We start from the raw sequence: 13,340 nt of genomic DNA on the forward strand, positions 1-13,340 counted from the left end.
CCGTGTGGGGGCCGGGGCAGGGGTCGCCTGTCCCCGTGCTGTCCTGGGGCTGTCCCGGGGCTGTCCCCGCGTTATCCCCACGTTATCCCCACGCTATCCCCACGTTATCCCCACGTTATCCCCACGTTATCCCCACGTTATCCCCACGTTATCCCCCCGCTGTCCCCGGCACCGGCCCGGGGGTCGCGGCCCCCCCCGGCCCCCGCCCCCGCGCGCTCGGGCGCAGGCGCGCGCGGGTCACGTGCGCGGCGCAGGCGGCGGAGCGGCGCTGGAGTCCCGGGCCGCGCGCGACCCCCGCCCCGCGCGCCCCCGCGGCCCCGCGCGCGCCCCCGGCGGCGGCGGCGGGTCCAGGTGAGGGGAGGGCGGGGCGGGGGTCGGGACGCGGCGGCGGCGGCGGTGCTGGGGCGGGAGCGGCGGAGCCGGGGCGGCCCGGGCGGGGCGCAGGCCGAGCCCGCGGAGCGGGGGAAGGGACGGCGGGGCGCGGAGCGGTGCGGTGCCGGGCCCGGGCCGCCGGTGCCGTGTCGGCGGTGTCGGGGCTCCCGGCAGGAGCCTGTCAGCGTGCGGCGCCGGCAGAGCCCGCCCGCGGCCTGTGGCCCCGCAGCGCCCGGCGCGGAGCCGGCCCTGCCCGGCCCGCAGCCGCCTCGGCCGCGCTCCCAGGCCGCGGCTCGGCTCGGCTCGGCTCGGCTCGGCTCGGCCCCGCCGGCCCGGGGGAGCGAACCGGCCGGGCCGGCAGCGCTGTCAGCCCGGAGCTGCCGCGGTCCGGCCGCTGTGTGAGCCCGGCCCTCAGCCTGACCTCATGCGGGCGGTGACGGCTTTGTGCCGTGTCAGCCGCGGCGCGTTGACGTTTCGCTTTTGTTCGGGTGCTCGGTGACTCCTAAACCAGTCGGTAAAAGGCTCTTCACTCGTCCTCTCCGTGTGATTTCTGCGTTTGTCTAAATTTCAGGTACTTTAAAACATCTCAGAAAGCCGAGGGCTCTGATTCCTTCCCGCTGCTTTGGGGAATGGAAGGACAGAGCTGTTCTGTGGCTCTGCACCCTGGCAGCAGGCTGGAGCCTCATGAGCCTCCTCATAGACACATCTTTGCTCATCCCCCTCACTGGGAACTGTAGTAAAACCTTTCTCAGAGGCTTTACTGTAGTAAAACCTTTCTCTCATAGGAGAAACATCATGGCTCTTGTTGGTTTTATAATTATTGTGTGTTGTTCTGACTGGTTCTTTAGCTAAGGCACCTTTCAGTATTTCCTATATGTGAAAACAACCACAAAGAACAAATCTGTTTTCCATAAAGGTTACTAAGTGTAATAACCACAACTTTTTTGAGTTATAGCAAATGGCCCCAGCTTTTCTGTATATCTTGTGGAAAGAGAAACAAAGGTTTCAAGGCAAGTGTTGAGAATGGCCGGATTTGGGGCCTGGGGACTGCTCACAGACTGCAGCAGAGGTGTTTGCTAGAGATTCTAGGTATCCACTGTGGCTTCCTCTGAAAGTTACCCGGCTCCTGGAGGAAATAGGTCACAGTAACACTGTGTCCGGACTCTGTGTGTGAGACATAAGGGGCTACATGCAGACCTGACCTTCCACAGAGAAATTACGTCTCTTAGTATTTTAAACCCAAGGAAGGATTTTCTGTTGGGTGTTGGATTTGAGCTGGAAATCTCCCAGCAGTGCTCTCCAGCCATTCTCTCTGGAGGGCCTGTCCTTCTGTAGGACTTGGAGGAAGGAGTTGTTTACAACGGGCATTCAGGTGATGGAGTAATTTTACATTTTTCTAGAAAAAAAGTAGGTGCTTCTCTAACATAAGGAACGACTGTGTGTAGAGAAGCCAAATAATTCCAGCTCCTTGTGCATCTGGAAGTGTTGCTGCTTCAAATTAAATATTTGAAAATATAGGTTTTGGAGGTAAATTCTGCTAAACAGCTCTAATGTCATTCTTTGTGCTGCTTGAGTACAACAAAGGTTCCTGCCTTTGTGTGAGATGTTAAATGTTTTAACATGGTAACTGAACCTTAAATTGGCAGTATATTTTGATTTTCTAGTACAATAGCAATTGCTTTCAGATGAAAGCTGGAGTTACAACTCAATGACACAGACTCACTACATGTAATAGATTTGCAGTGGCAAGGGGTTTGCTCCTGAAGGATGCAAGAGTTAATGTGGCTGTAACGATTTGCATTGAGAATGGTGAAATTTTATAGGTCGCTGGAGAACCTCTGAAGGGCAGAAGGCGTGATGAGGGTGTCTTTCAAAATCCTGTGGTCTCTGTTGAGAAATGCAAAGCTGGGTGCAGGGATGGTGTGAGGGAGCAGGAGAGCTGCTGGCACACAGGGCACTGAGCAGCTGGGCTTGATCCTCAGTGCTGCAAAAACTGTGCTCAGGCATAAGCTCTTTCCTTAATGCTCAGAAGGAATGAGAAAGAATGTGTAGTGCTTGGAAAAATAAGGGCCAGCAGTGGAAGGAGAAATAACCCCAGATGATACCGAGCTGAGGCAGCAGGGAAGATGCTTCATCAGGTGAGGTGTTTCCCATCTCCAGGCGAGTCTCTCCATTTCCACCGGCCAGACAAACAAGTCTCATTTCCTTTACCAGAGTGGATATTTTGTGTTTTGTCTTGACACTGTTGCAGACTCTGCTGTCCCCTCCGGAGCAGGTCCCTGGTGTTCTTCAGCAGGAGCCACCCGTTAATTGCAGACAGCTGAGCCTTTCAGCCACGGAGTCAGTGTGTTCATGCAAGGAGAGCTGGAGGTTTAGCTCAAGACAATGAAGATAACTTAGACTGTCTTGTGTCCTGGCTAATTAGAGTGATGCTGCTGGTGTTTAAAGTTAATCTAAGCTTTGGATTATGCAGGACGGTAGTGGAAGTTTTCTAGAGGTCCAGGAGCTGGGGATTTTTCTCAGTCAATCAAGAAATAATTTCCCATCCAGTGGAACAGCATCCCACCTCCATGCTGAATGGCACATCAAAAATTGCTGCTTGTATAATCAAAAACAGCAATAAGTACTGAATTTGTCATGGATATGTGAGAGCCCTGAGGCTGTAACTCAGTAAATAACCCTTCTTCATGCATTTGGGGAGGAAGAAAGGCAACCAGTGTGTGTCACTGTTGGTTTGGGGTGAGGGGTGGAGACACATGTGGGACTCCACAGCTCGTGAGGGCCTGAGACCAGCTGCCTGCTTCTCCAGCTGGCATGAGTGCCCTGAAGCATAGCCCTACACAGGGCTTTGGATTGGATTCGTATGAAAATGGAAAAACACAGGAAATGAATGATACCCTGCCTAAATTAATTTGTGCAAATTAATAATTTGGAACAGGAAGTTGCTTATGTTCAGTGCATATATGGATGGATGAAAGGGCATCATCTAGTTATTCCACCAAAAGATGCATGCTATTGAATTCTCCAAGTCCTATGCAAATATTTTTAATTTTATAATTTTTATTGTTTTGAAAATCAAACGACCTGCCAGGACCACAGAGCTGGTGTAAGATTGTTTCTCATTGTGGTTTCTGTGTGGTGCTCACAGAGACTGAGTTAAGCCTCTGGTCTGCATATACAGAATCCCAAAGTGGTTTGGGTTGGGGGAGACCTTAGAGACAACCTCATTCCAGCCCCTTGCCATGAATGGCAAAGTGTTTCTTTGAAGGGTTTTTTGGGAATGCTCTTCCCATCCCTGCAAGAATGCATTTCTCTCCAGTTCTGTTGCATCCACATTTTATCAGAAGGTCCTAAGCTGCTTACGTGGTTCTTAATGGCAGCAGTGACAATAAATGACACTTGAAATTTAATTTTTCCAAAAACCCAGAGCAGCACAAAATAAACTGCAAGTTTTTATGCAGTCAGAAAACTCTCAGAATAATCTTGATTTTAACCAAAGATCTACCTACATCTGTTATATGAAGGTTAGTTTTTTGGTCAGGGAAAGCAATCTCCTTGACACTGAGTGTCTCCCATCAAAGAATTACTTTTAAGCTGGTTGATTTATCTTTGATTTTTTTCCTTCATCCTTTATATGATTTCAAAATTCAAAAAGGAGTAATATTGCAGAAGGTGCAATTTTCAGTCAAACCTTAGTTCAGTGCTGATGATCACATGAATTTCTGGGCTGGTTATATTGGTGTTTAGGAAGCCCTGTGAGAATTTGGTGATGATGGAGCACCTGTGGGGTGTGTCAGCCCAGAAAGGTCTGGTAGTGGTTAAATTCAGGTTTAAATTAAAAGCTTGCTGAAACACAGAGCACAGATTGCGACTTGAAAAGGTGTTTTTCGTAACTTTTGAAGGCAAGATCAAATACAGTCAAGATGCTCCTGATTTTAAATAGCATCTCATTTTGTTTGCTGATTACGTTGGTGGATCCTTGTGGAAAGTTATGTACTGCAAAGCTCTGCAGTATTCACAGTGTGCTTCTTCTACATTAAAATATCTTTACCATGGGAAATTAGTAACTCAGCAAGTGGGAATTGGTTGACCAAATACTGTGCTGGGTAGACTGCAGCATCCAGAATTGCTGGTTCCCATTTCCCTTGTGCCTGGCAGCTGCCTTGGTTTGTCTCTTGGCTGCTGAAAGGGATCACTTCTACGTGGCTAACTTAGCTGCTTGTTCTGGGGTTATCATCCTGCTTTTCAGAGCAGTCCTGAGATCTCAGCAGTCAGATTCTGTTGGAATAAAGCCAGGTGGCTCTGCTGAGGCATGTCCACTGCAGCTTGGCATGAGTTGTGGGCTTTCAGCAAACTTCATGGAACTTTAACCAATGGGTGTTTCATTAAACCTGCTGTCAGACTACATCAGGGTATCACTGCAAAGAGTCATGTGTGTTATAAGAAGCTGTAATTTTCTCCTTGTCAGAAACATTTGGGTTTCAGTGTTTTATGCTTGAGGGCTATGGGAATGCAGCAGGCCAGTGTGAGGAGCAGTGGCCAGTCTGTGTCAGCATGAGTGAACAAAGCTTGCCTTGCTGGAGACTAACTTGGTTTGTTTTCTTTGTGTTTGGGAAAGCAGGAACTCTAAAAAAACCCCTTTCTGTAGCTGGAACACTTCACAAGGCTGTTTCTGTGATTTTGTGGTGTCTGCTAAGGTGTGTGCTCAGTGTCCAGGTGTGTCAGATAACTTACTGTAGTGAAAGTAGGAGTTAATGAACCAATGCTGATTGCTTGTTTTCCTTAACCAAATTTGGTCTCACCATATGTGCACAGTGGGAAGGGAGACAGCAGCAGTTATTTTTTCTCCTTCCCATAGCCCAGGCTGACCATGCTTAGTTTCTCACTGGATCTTGCTAGGACAGCCTGTCTTTCCTAGTCCTTAGGAGCAGCTGGGTGTCATGATGAGGGACAGTCAGAAGGGAGGTATGAAGTAACAAAACCCCTTTGGTTCCTTGCACCAAGGAGCTCAGAAGGTTTTTCTGGCCTCACTTCTCTACCCTTTAACCAAAATCATCCTCACCCTGCTGGGCTAAGGCACAGGTGCTCAGCATGGAGACTGGCTGCTGCACCTTGGAGCTTCCTTAAAAACAGCTTTTACAAGGCCCAGCCATTGAAAAGTGTTAGATGACCATTAAAAGTGCTGCAAAGCATATATGGTGTGATTTAGTGTAAAACCTCTTTCCTTCTCTCTGAGTTGCTGAGTTGGTGCAAAGTGCACAAACTACAGCACAATAAGGCTTTTAAAGCAATTTTGCTTTTTTGTCTAGATAGAAGACAACAAATCTCTGCTCTTTCTTTCTGAGTCTTCTTCCATTTTCTGCTTCCCCTGGTTGTTTTTGGGCAGTCCCCTTTCCCATTGATGAGCAGGCAAGCACATCAGCAGAAAATCTCCTTGAGAGCCACCCCTGGGCTGTGCCTATAAATCCTGTTGATTCAAGGGGTGGTGTTTTGCTTCCCAAATCCATTTAGCTTTCCTGCTGTGTTTTTATGATCCCAGGAGCTGGAGTGCAGCTTGCTGAGCCCAGGAGCATGGGCTGGGAATGGATTCACCTCTCCATGTTGGCCACCTGCAGCAACAATGTCTGTCAGCAGCAATAGTCCTGTGGGCTTGGAGCATGCCTCATAAATCTGAGCCAGTTTAGGCACCTAGGGGTGATGAGCTGAGGGACCCCCTGGCTGTGCCAGTTTCTGTCTTCTGAAGATTAGTTTAATCTAGATGAGTTTGTCCTAAGATGTAAATAAATACATTATTCTAGAGAAAACTTGCCCTGTCTAGAGGAATAGAATATAATTTTCAGCTAAAGGAAGTGTTTCATTTTCTGCCCCTAATGACAGGTTGATTTTTCAAGCTCCTCAGGTTTTGCTGTTCAAATCTGAATATAGTAACATATGTTTTTTACACTGCTGACAAGGTGTTTGGGTGCAAAAGTGCATATTAAAAATGGAGCTGTTCACCAGTATGTTCAGTATTTCTGTTATTTTGAATCACTGTCTGATGAAATGTAATGGTTTTCTTTCAGGATTCCATATTTGGGAGTTGCTGTTTAACCATGTTTGCCAGTCTGGAATTACCTGAAGTCCTGTCACACACCCCAAAATACTGAAGTTATAAAATTTGCTTTGGTAGGTAAAATAAGCATGTGACACATGTGAATATCTCATGTTTTTCTGCATTCTCCCCCTGCCTGTCCTCAGTGCTGAATGTGCTTGCAGGGCTGGGCTGGCTGCAGAGCTGACTTCCCACATGGTCAGGGAGATTTGCCATCAGGTTTGTGGCTGCTCCTCCCAAGGAGAGCAGTTGGGATGCTTTAGTGGTGTCATTCATCTAATGTCAAAGTTGGAAGTTCAAAATTACTGGAACCCTGGCTAAGTTGCTTTAGAGGAAATTTTAGTGCATGTATAAGTTTGTTTTTATTCTTTCATATTATAGCAGTGATTCTTAGCCTTCTTTAATCTCCTTGTGTTATATTGTTATATGACACTTGCCTAGAATTTTTTAAAGATTTTGTTGGGTTTTTGTTTTGTGAGTGTTTTGTTTTGTTGGGGTTTTTTTTTTTTTGTCTTTTTTTCTTTTATTTTCCCCAAAACCATAATATTATTTTAATCTTTGTACCGTGGAATGGATGTGAGTGTCTAGGTTTATTCATTGCTCAGGTCTAACAAGCTCCAAGATCACTATGCTGGGCAACAAAAGAAACAGTTTTAGGGGGCTAATACACTGTTAACAAATCTCCAGTAGATACAGTGTTATGATCACTGTTTCTGGGGTTTAGCAGCCTGTGTGACTGTGTGCAAAAGAAAACCATCCTCTCAGCAGCATTCTGGCAATCCTGAACCTCCCCTGCTCCCATCATGAAAATCTCTATGTATTTTTCTCACTGGCATCCAAAACAAAAGAAGCAAAAAACATTGAAGTGTGTTATCCAAGGCATCCTTTATTCCTGATATTTTTTCTATTAAGTTGCTTGAAAACCATTTTTCAGTGACAGCAAATGCAATTTAAATCCTTTAGAAATTACATTGCTAATGCTATCCAAGACTTTTCATCCTTACTCTGAATTCTGGTTTCCCCAAGGGATTTGGCTGTAATCTCATGTCTTTCCCATCCCTGTTGCAGCTTTAACTAATGGTCACTGTGAGGATGAGGAGCCTGCTTAGTGCCAGCTTGTGCCATCTGTTAGTGAAGGGCATCAGTCCATCCTTCCTTCTGCTTTCATCCTTCCCAATCTTTTATGTAATTTGGAAAGTACTTGTTGAGATGTAGAGCACAATTTTAGTACCTTTTATTTGTTTTGGGAGACTGCAGGTTCTAATGTGACATCAGTTGTGGAAGTGTTTATTTTGAATACATTAAAAAGCTTGTAAAGCAATAGACTGTGGCAGAAAACCTGGGACAGGTGGTCAGTCAGAGCCTTGGTTTGTGTGCTCTGTGAAGTGCAATAGATGGGGGAAAGCAAGGCAAGGGGTTTCAAGTTCCTTATAAGAGACAAATTGACATAAGATGGGGTCGGTTGAGTGAACTTTGGGGCAAGAATACCAAAATATCAGTTGGATTTTTTTTCCTTTGTGGTTTTTTTTCACTCCAGAGACCAGTGCTCCCAGGTACTCCAGAGCCTGCCAGCTTTCCCATGTTGAGCTGCTCCCTAGTTAGTGACAACTGGCAGTTTCAGATTTTGCTCTAATCCCATTTTTCCTGGGGTCTGGATGGGATTTTCCAAGCCTTGCCCAGGCATGTAGTGCTGGGTTTGTTGTGCAGGCTGCCTGTCAGGCTGCTGGTGGGGACAGCACAGGGCATGACAAATGCCTCAGGGCTCCTGGTGGTGTGTGTGACCCAGATGTCCATCAGCCTGTGCCTCAACTGTGGCATCCTCTATCCTGTGGGAATTCTTGCTCTGAAGTCTCTGTTGGGCACATTTTAGTGGGTCAGTTGTTTTATCCATAAGCTGAGTGTGCCTGGAGCTCCTGGGTGTGCCCTGCATCCTTGGGCTCTCTGGTCTTCATGGGCCAAGCTCTTCCACCCTCTGTCCTGTCCAACACTGCAGGTGCATTTTGGCCATTTGTCTGGTATTTGGCTGTTTATCCCCACTCTCTTACTTCACTTAGGTATTTTTAATAATTAGACTGTACTGAATAAGACCAACTTTGTAATAAAGAGGCATAACACTGTTTTTGGTGCTGTAGCCAGTTCCAGGCCAGGTTTGAGGGTAAATGGTTGCCATGTGGTAGCACTTGCTCTGAGTTTCCAGAAACAATTGTATAATGAGAAATACTAATTTGGAAATACTCAAAGTGCAGGGACAAGAAGGAGGCCACGTGTGCTTTTTGAGGGATGATGGGCAGAGACCTTCTTGTGCTGCCAAGTGAGCATGGGTGCTTGAGTTCCTGAAGTGTGCTGTGGTTGTGCAGATCAGTTCAGGTGTGGTTCTTACTCATCAGAGACCCTCTATAACCTGCTGGGAGTTCTGGTTTACATGGATTCTTGAATGAGCAGTGTTTTACCTGTGTGTGCTTATGCTGAAGGATTTTTGTGTTTGTGTGGAAAGAGTGTTGAGGGAAGGTACCTGCTGATTATGGTCAAGTGCTTACTCAGGATTTATGGAAGCCAGCCCTATAACCATGAGATTACAGGAGCTGTCAGGATGCTGTGCAGCTGGGATTCATTTGCTCTGACATGGATGGTGTGCTGTGCAATGCCTGAAAAGGAAAATATTGCAAATCATCACTTTCTCATGTTGTACTTGAGGTAAATGCTACCTGAGTACAGAAAAGGACTAAATTTTGTGTGTTTGACGAGGAAAGAGTGCAGATGAATCTAGCAGAGATCCTTGAGGAGCATGATGTAAAGAAAAGATGCAAAGGGAGCTGTAGCTGTATGTGCTCATCTGGGAGGTAAATTGTAAAGCTTGATCTTGGTTTGCTTCCTTCACTCACAGTATCCCTGTGGTCCTGTGATTCTCTGAGTCAAGTGAAACAAGGCCTCTGGTCTTTTGGGATTTAGAAAACTCAATTTTTATAGTGCTTACAAAAATTTTTATGGTGTTCAACAAATCCTGTCAGATTTTAGCACATTCAGATAAGGTTGGTGAAATTTGGTCTAAGCTGCAGCATTTTTATGAATTGTTTAAAAACCATGATTTAAGCAATATAGGAGTCTTCTGTTTTTTCACAGGGAAAAAAGATTTGAAATGTTTTGTGTTCTTGTAGATAAATTCTTATTTCTTTGGGGTGTACTCATGTTTTTCTACCTCCAAGTAGCTGTACCTTTTCAACATGTAGGAGCCTGTATTTTGAGCTGGGATTTCCCTCCCTAAAAAAATTTACTCACCATTTTCTGACAAATAATGTTCTATGTCATTTTCCTCAAAATATAGTGCTGCTATTTCACAGGATGCTTGCCTCATTCCTTGCACAGAATGGCTGTGTTTGGTCATTAAAAAGGCCATTTGTGTAGGACTCTCAGCTCCCCTCTCTTTGAAGTCAGTGGATGTGGAATGAAAGATGTAGGAATGCAGAAGGACAAGGACTGCTCTCCTTGTTAGTACAAGCCAGCTTGGGTAAGGAAGTTACCTGTCCAAGAAATTATGTGAAAATCAGTTAAAACATCTTTTCACAGGCTCCTATTAATTCTCATTATCTGTGCACCTGATATGAAATTGAGGAGTTAGCCTTAATGGAAGTGCCAAACACTCAGAGCAGTAATTTAGATACAAAACCAAGCAACATGGGGAGGCAAAAAAAGATTTAATTGTCTCTGTGTTCACCTGGTAATAAATTTTTAAAATTTATTTCTCTATTGCCCATCTATATATGAAAGCATTATGGAAACAGATCAGTACCTGTGAAACATTGAACTTATTTTCTGATGGAGGACTGCAGAAGAGCTTGTGAGACAAAATTCTCTTGGTTTTTAATCTGAGATTTGAGGATGAAGGCTGGTGCTGCAGGATGAGAGAGAAATTCATGTAAACAGGGGATTAATCCTTAGTGCTGTTGGATTGCCTGGTGTGGGGTAGGGTTGCAAGGGAGGAAAACCCCCAGTATTTTGTAAGTCTAGTGAGTGTATGTGCAGAGATGTGACCAAAAGCTGAGGGGACTTCGTGACTTCCAAGTCCCTGATTTTTCCTTCATGATATTGTCCCTTCAGCAGCCTTGTGTGAGTGTGCAAACAGTGCAGAGCTGAATCTGTGCTTGTCTAACATTGTTAGTTTTTTTCCTTAGAAAAAGCTGTTTCCTGTCCAGTACCTGCAGCTCACCTTTAATTTCAAAGTTGTGGTTTTAAATTGTGTGGGGAGCTTGAAGCTCTGCCAAAACCCCAATCTGTATCCTGTTCAAGGGGATGTTCTCCTGAGCTAAGCCATCTGGGCAGGTTGTGCCAAATACCCACAGCTTTGGAGTCAGGAGGTCTTGCCAGTCCTGGCTGGTGAATGGATTTGATTTTTACAGTGGTGGTCAGGAACAACTCCCCTTTTTGGCTGTTTCTGCAAATGGTTTGAACCTTTTAGCAGTATTTGCAAAGTGCTGAGTGTTAGAGCAGATGTCTCACCTGGAAAGGATAGTGCCCTTGAGATGGAGTGGGAAAACCTGTATCTAAACATTGTTCACTCTAAGTTTAGGGGTAATTTTATCACAGATTGTACTTCTGTAACAGCCTAGATTAATGTCATAATGTCAAAATTTATTGGAAAGTTTAGACATTTCATTAAGAGAAATCCATCAGGTGTGGGACTTACTGAATTAATTATCTGAGCATGATATGGAGGCATGATGAGAGTTGTGGGCTATGACAGGGAGAGCAGATTTCAGGTTGTTAAGTTCATAAGAAACTGAAAATACAGAAATCTTTACAGACTTTAGGAAAGTAGGCATAGTATGCCTGAGGTTTTGCTGTGTGTGAGTAAAATATTTGTCAAATGCTGCATTTCTCCTGGTAAAAATGTGCTGTGGCTTTCCTGCTGCTTTGGACCTGTTGCATCTGCAGTCTCTAAAACTGAATTTGGTGGTTCTTCCTATCATTCTATAATTCAGCTGTTGCTGTGAGTTTTAGTCTCTTGACAGTCAAGCACTGCAGCATTGGCAGCAGGTGCTTGCTTGTCCTGTCTATGATACAGAAATGAATATAATTAATTTTCCTCTGATTTTGTTATTATTTACCTTATTTTCTACCTGTCTTTTAGATCAACTGGAATACTTCTCAAGTGCAGCACGATTCTGCCAGGACCCCCCTCTGTTTGTCCTTGTGGAGGAACAGCTTGGACACTGCCATGGCCACCATTGTCAGCCTCACACAGTTGGTCTCACAGAGCCCAACACTGGGTCACCAGGTAGGTTTTTCTGGCAATGACCAAATGCAGCTGTTAATGTCCTTACACAATTATTATTGTATGTGTTGTAATTCTCCTTTTCCCTTCCAAGCATCACCTTGACGTCTGACAGGCTCCCATTGCTGGAAACAATGGTTTTGGATGACCTACCCAACTTAAAAGACACATATGCCTCCATGTACTCCTCAGCTATGGAAGACTTAGAGGTGGATTTTGATTCAGGACTGGAGGAAGATGAACTGAAACAGGAGGCTGCTCCTGGGGATTCCACCATCTTTGTAGCTTTTAAAGGAAATATAAGTGACAGAGACTTTGAGCAGAAGCTGGATACCATACTGAAGAATGTGCCTAGCCTTTTACACATGGGTAATGTACCTCTTGTCACTTTCCAGCTGTCCTTAAAATGCTTGTTTAGGTAGTCACAAAAAATAGATTTTATTGGGTTTGAGGTACTTTGTAATGATATTTGTTGGGGTTATTCTTAGGGAATTTGCAAGTTATTCTCAGAAATGCAATTGTCTTGCCTGCAGTTGTTTTGTTGTTTAAAACTGATTTATTTAGCAAGTTCATTCATTTCTCTTCTGTTTCCACATTTTACCTGGTATTATTCTTTTTCTTGTCCCTTTTATTACACATGGCTGTGTTATATGAAAGTGAAACCAGGCTTGTTCACACAGGAGATGTGTTTCAGTGCCTAATTTAAACTACTGCAGTTCATCTGAGAATGGGTTCACTTTCCAGTACCTGAGACATTACTGTCCTTTTCTGACCTACCCTCCCTGACTGATTTGTGTGGGTGGTGCCCTGACATACCCCTGCCTGCTCACCCAGCTCTGGGAGCAGCTCCATGGCAAGTCAGTGAAAACAGGCTGAGACATCTTTTACCAACATGTTTACATCTGGAAAAAGACATTTGTCCCCTGTCTGAGCATGTTGCAAAAGGTCCTGTGTTGATTACTGGGGGCTGCTCAGTTAGGTAGCCTTGATGGTTTTCTTCAACAGTGTCAAACACTTTTTCAGGAAAATAACACATTACTTCTCAATAACCAAACTGAATTTCTTTGTCACTTTATTGCCTTCTTCCAGTTTTGTCCATGTAGTCAGTTGACATCAGTTTGTTGGGTTCTTGCTATTGTTGCTTAGAGAGATAAAAAAGCTGGGATAAGACAAAAATACTATCAAAAAATACTAGTTTTGAGCTGTATCTTAGGAACAGTTGGAAGGAGATGTAAACTAACAGACCATCACTGGTGTGAAGGGATTGTGTAATACCACAGATGAATTGTGTAGTTTCTGTTGTGAAATAAATTCAGTTTGTAACTGTAGTTTTCTTTGTTATATAGAGGTATGTGCATACTGAGTCTGTTATAAATATTAATGCCAGAATTAATAAACATTATTCAGACCTCAGCCAAGAAAGCAAATTTTTAAAGTCAATGTCAATTTGAAAATTACCCATGTGAGAAGTTATTTAAACTGATTCAGAGCAAAATAGGATATCCTGAATGTGGAGTTAGTGAATAACATGGGGTTATCTTGGCAGGTGCAGTCTTTGAATAATTAGAAACTTGGGTACAAACACATAGATATACTGAAACTGATGAT

The 13,340-nt window shown here is 44.6% G+C and overlaps 1 protein-coding gene across 6 annotated transcripts in view; it reads left to right on the forward strand.

Moving 5' to 3' along the window:
• The first annotated feature begins 262 nt into the window (after window positions 1-262).
• The window catches only part of NCOA6 (nuclear receptor coactivator 6), a 46,595-nt gene continuing 33,517 nt past the window's right edge, over window positions 263-13,340 (forward strand). For all 6 annotated transcript variants that reach the window (XR_008841927.1, XR_008841929.1, XM_056507046.1 and 3 more), the window contains exons 1-4: window positions 263-351; window positions 6,435-6,537; window positions 11,589-11,735; window positions 11,827-12,101. Coding sequence is in view for 4 of the 6 variants with exons in the window: in XM_056507046.1 (XP_056363021.1) it covers window positions 11,867-12,101 (235 nt within the window). In the remaining 2 variants the exon portion in view is untranslated. The remainder of the gene's footprint in view (window positions 352-6,434; window positions 6,538-11,588; window positions 11,736-11,826; window positions 12,102-13,340) is intronic.

Source organism: Oenanthe melanoleuca, chromosome 20, assembly GCF_029582105.1.
Source record: "Oenanthe melanoleuca isolate GR-GAL-2019-014 chromosome 20, OMel1.0, whole genome shotgun sequence".
NCBI lineage: Eukaryota > Metazoa > Chordata > Aves > Passeriformes > Muscicapidae > Oenanthe > Oenanthe melanoleuca.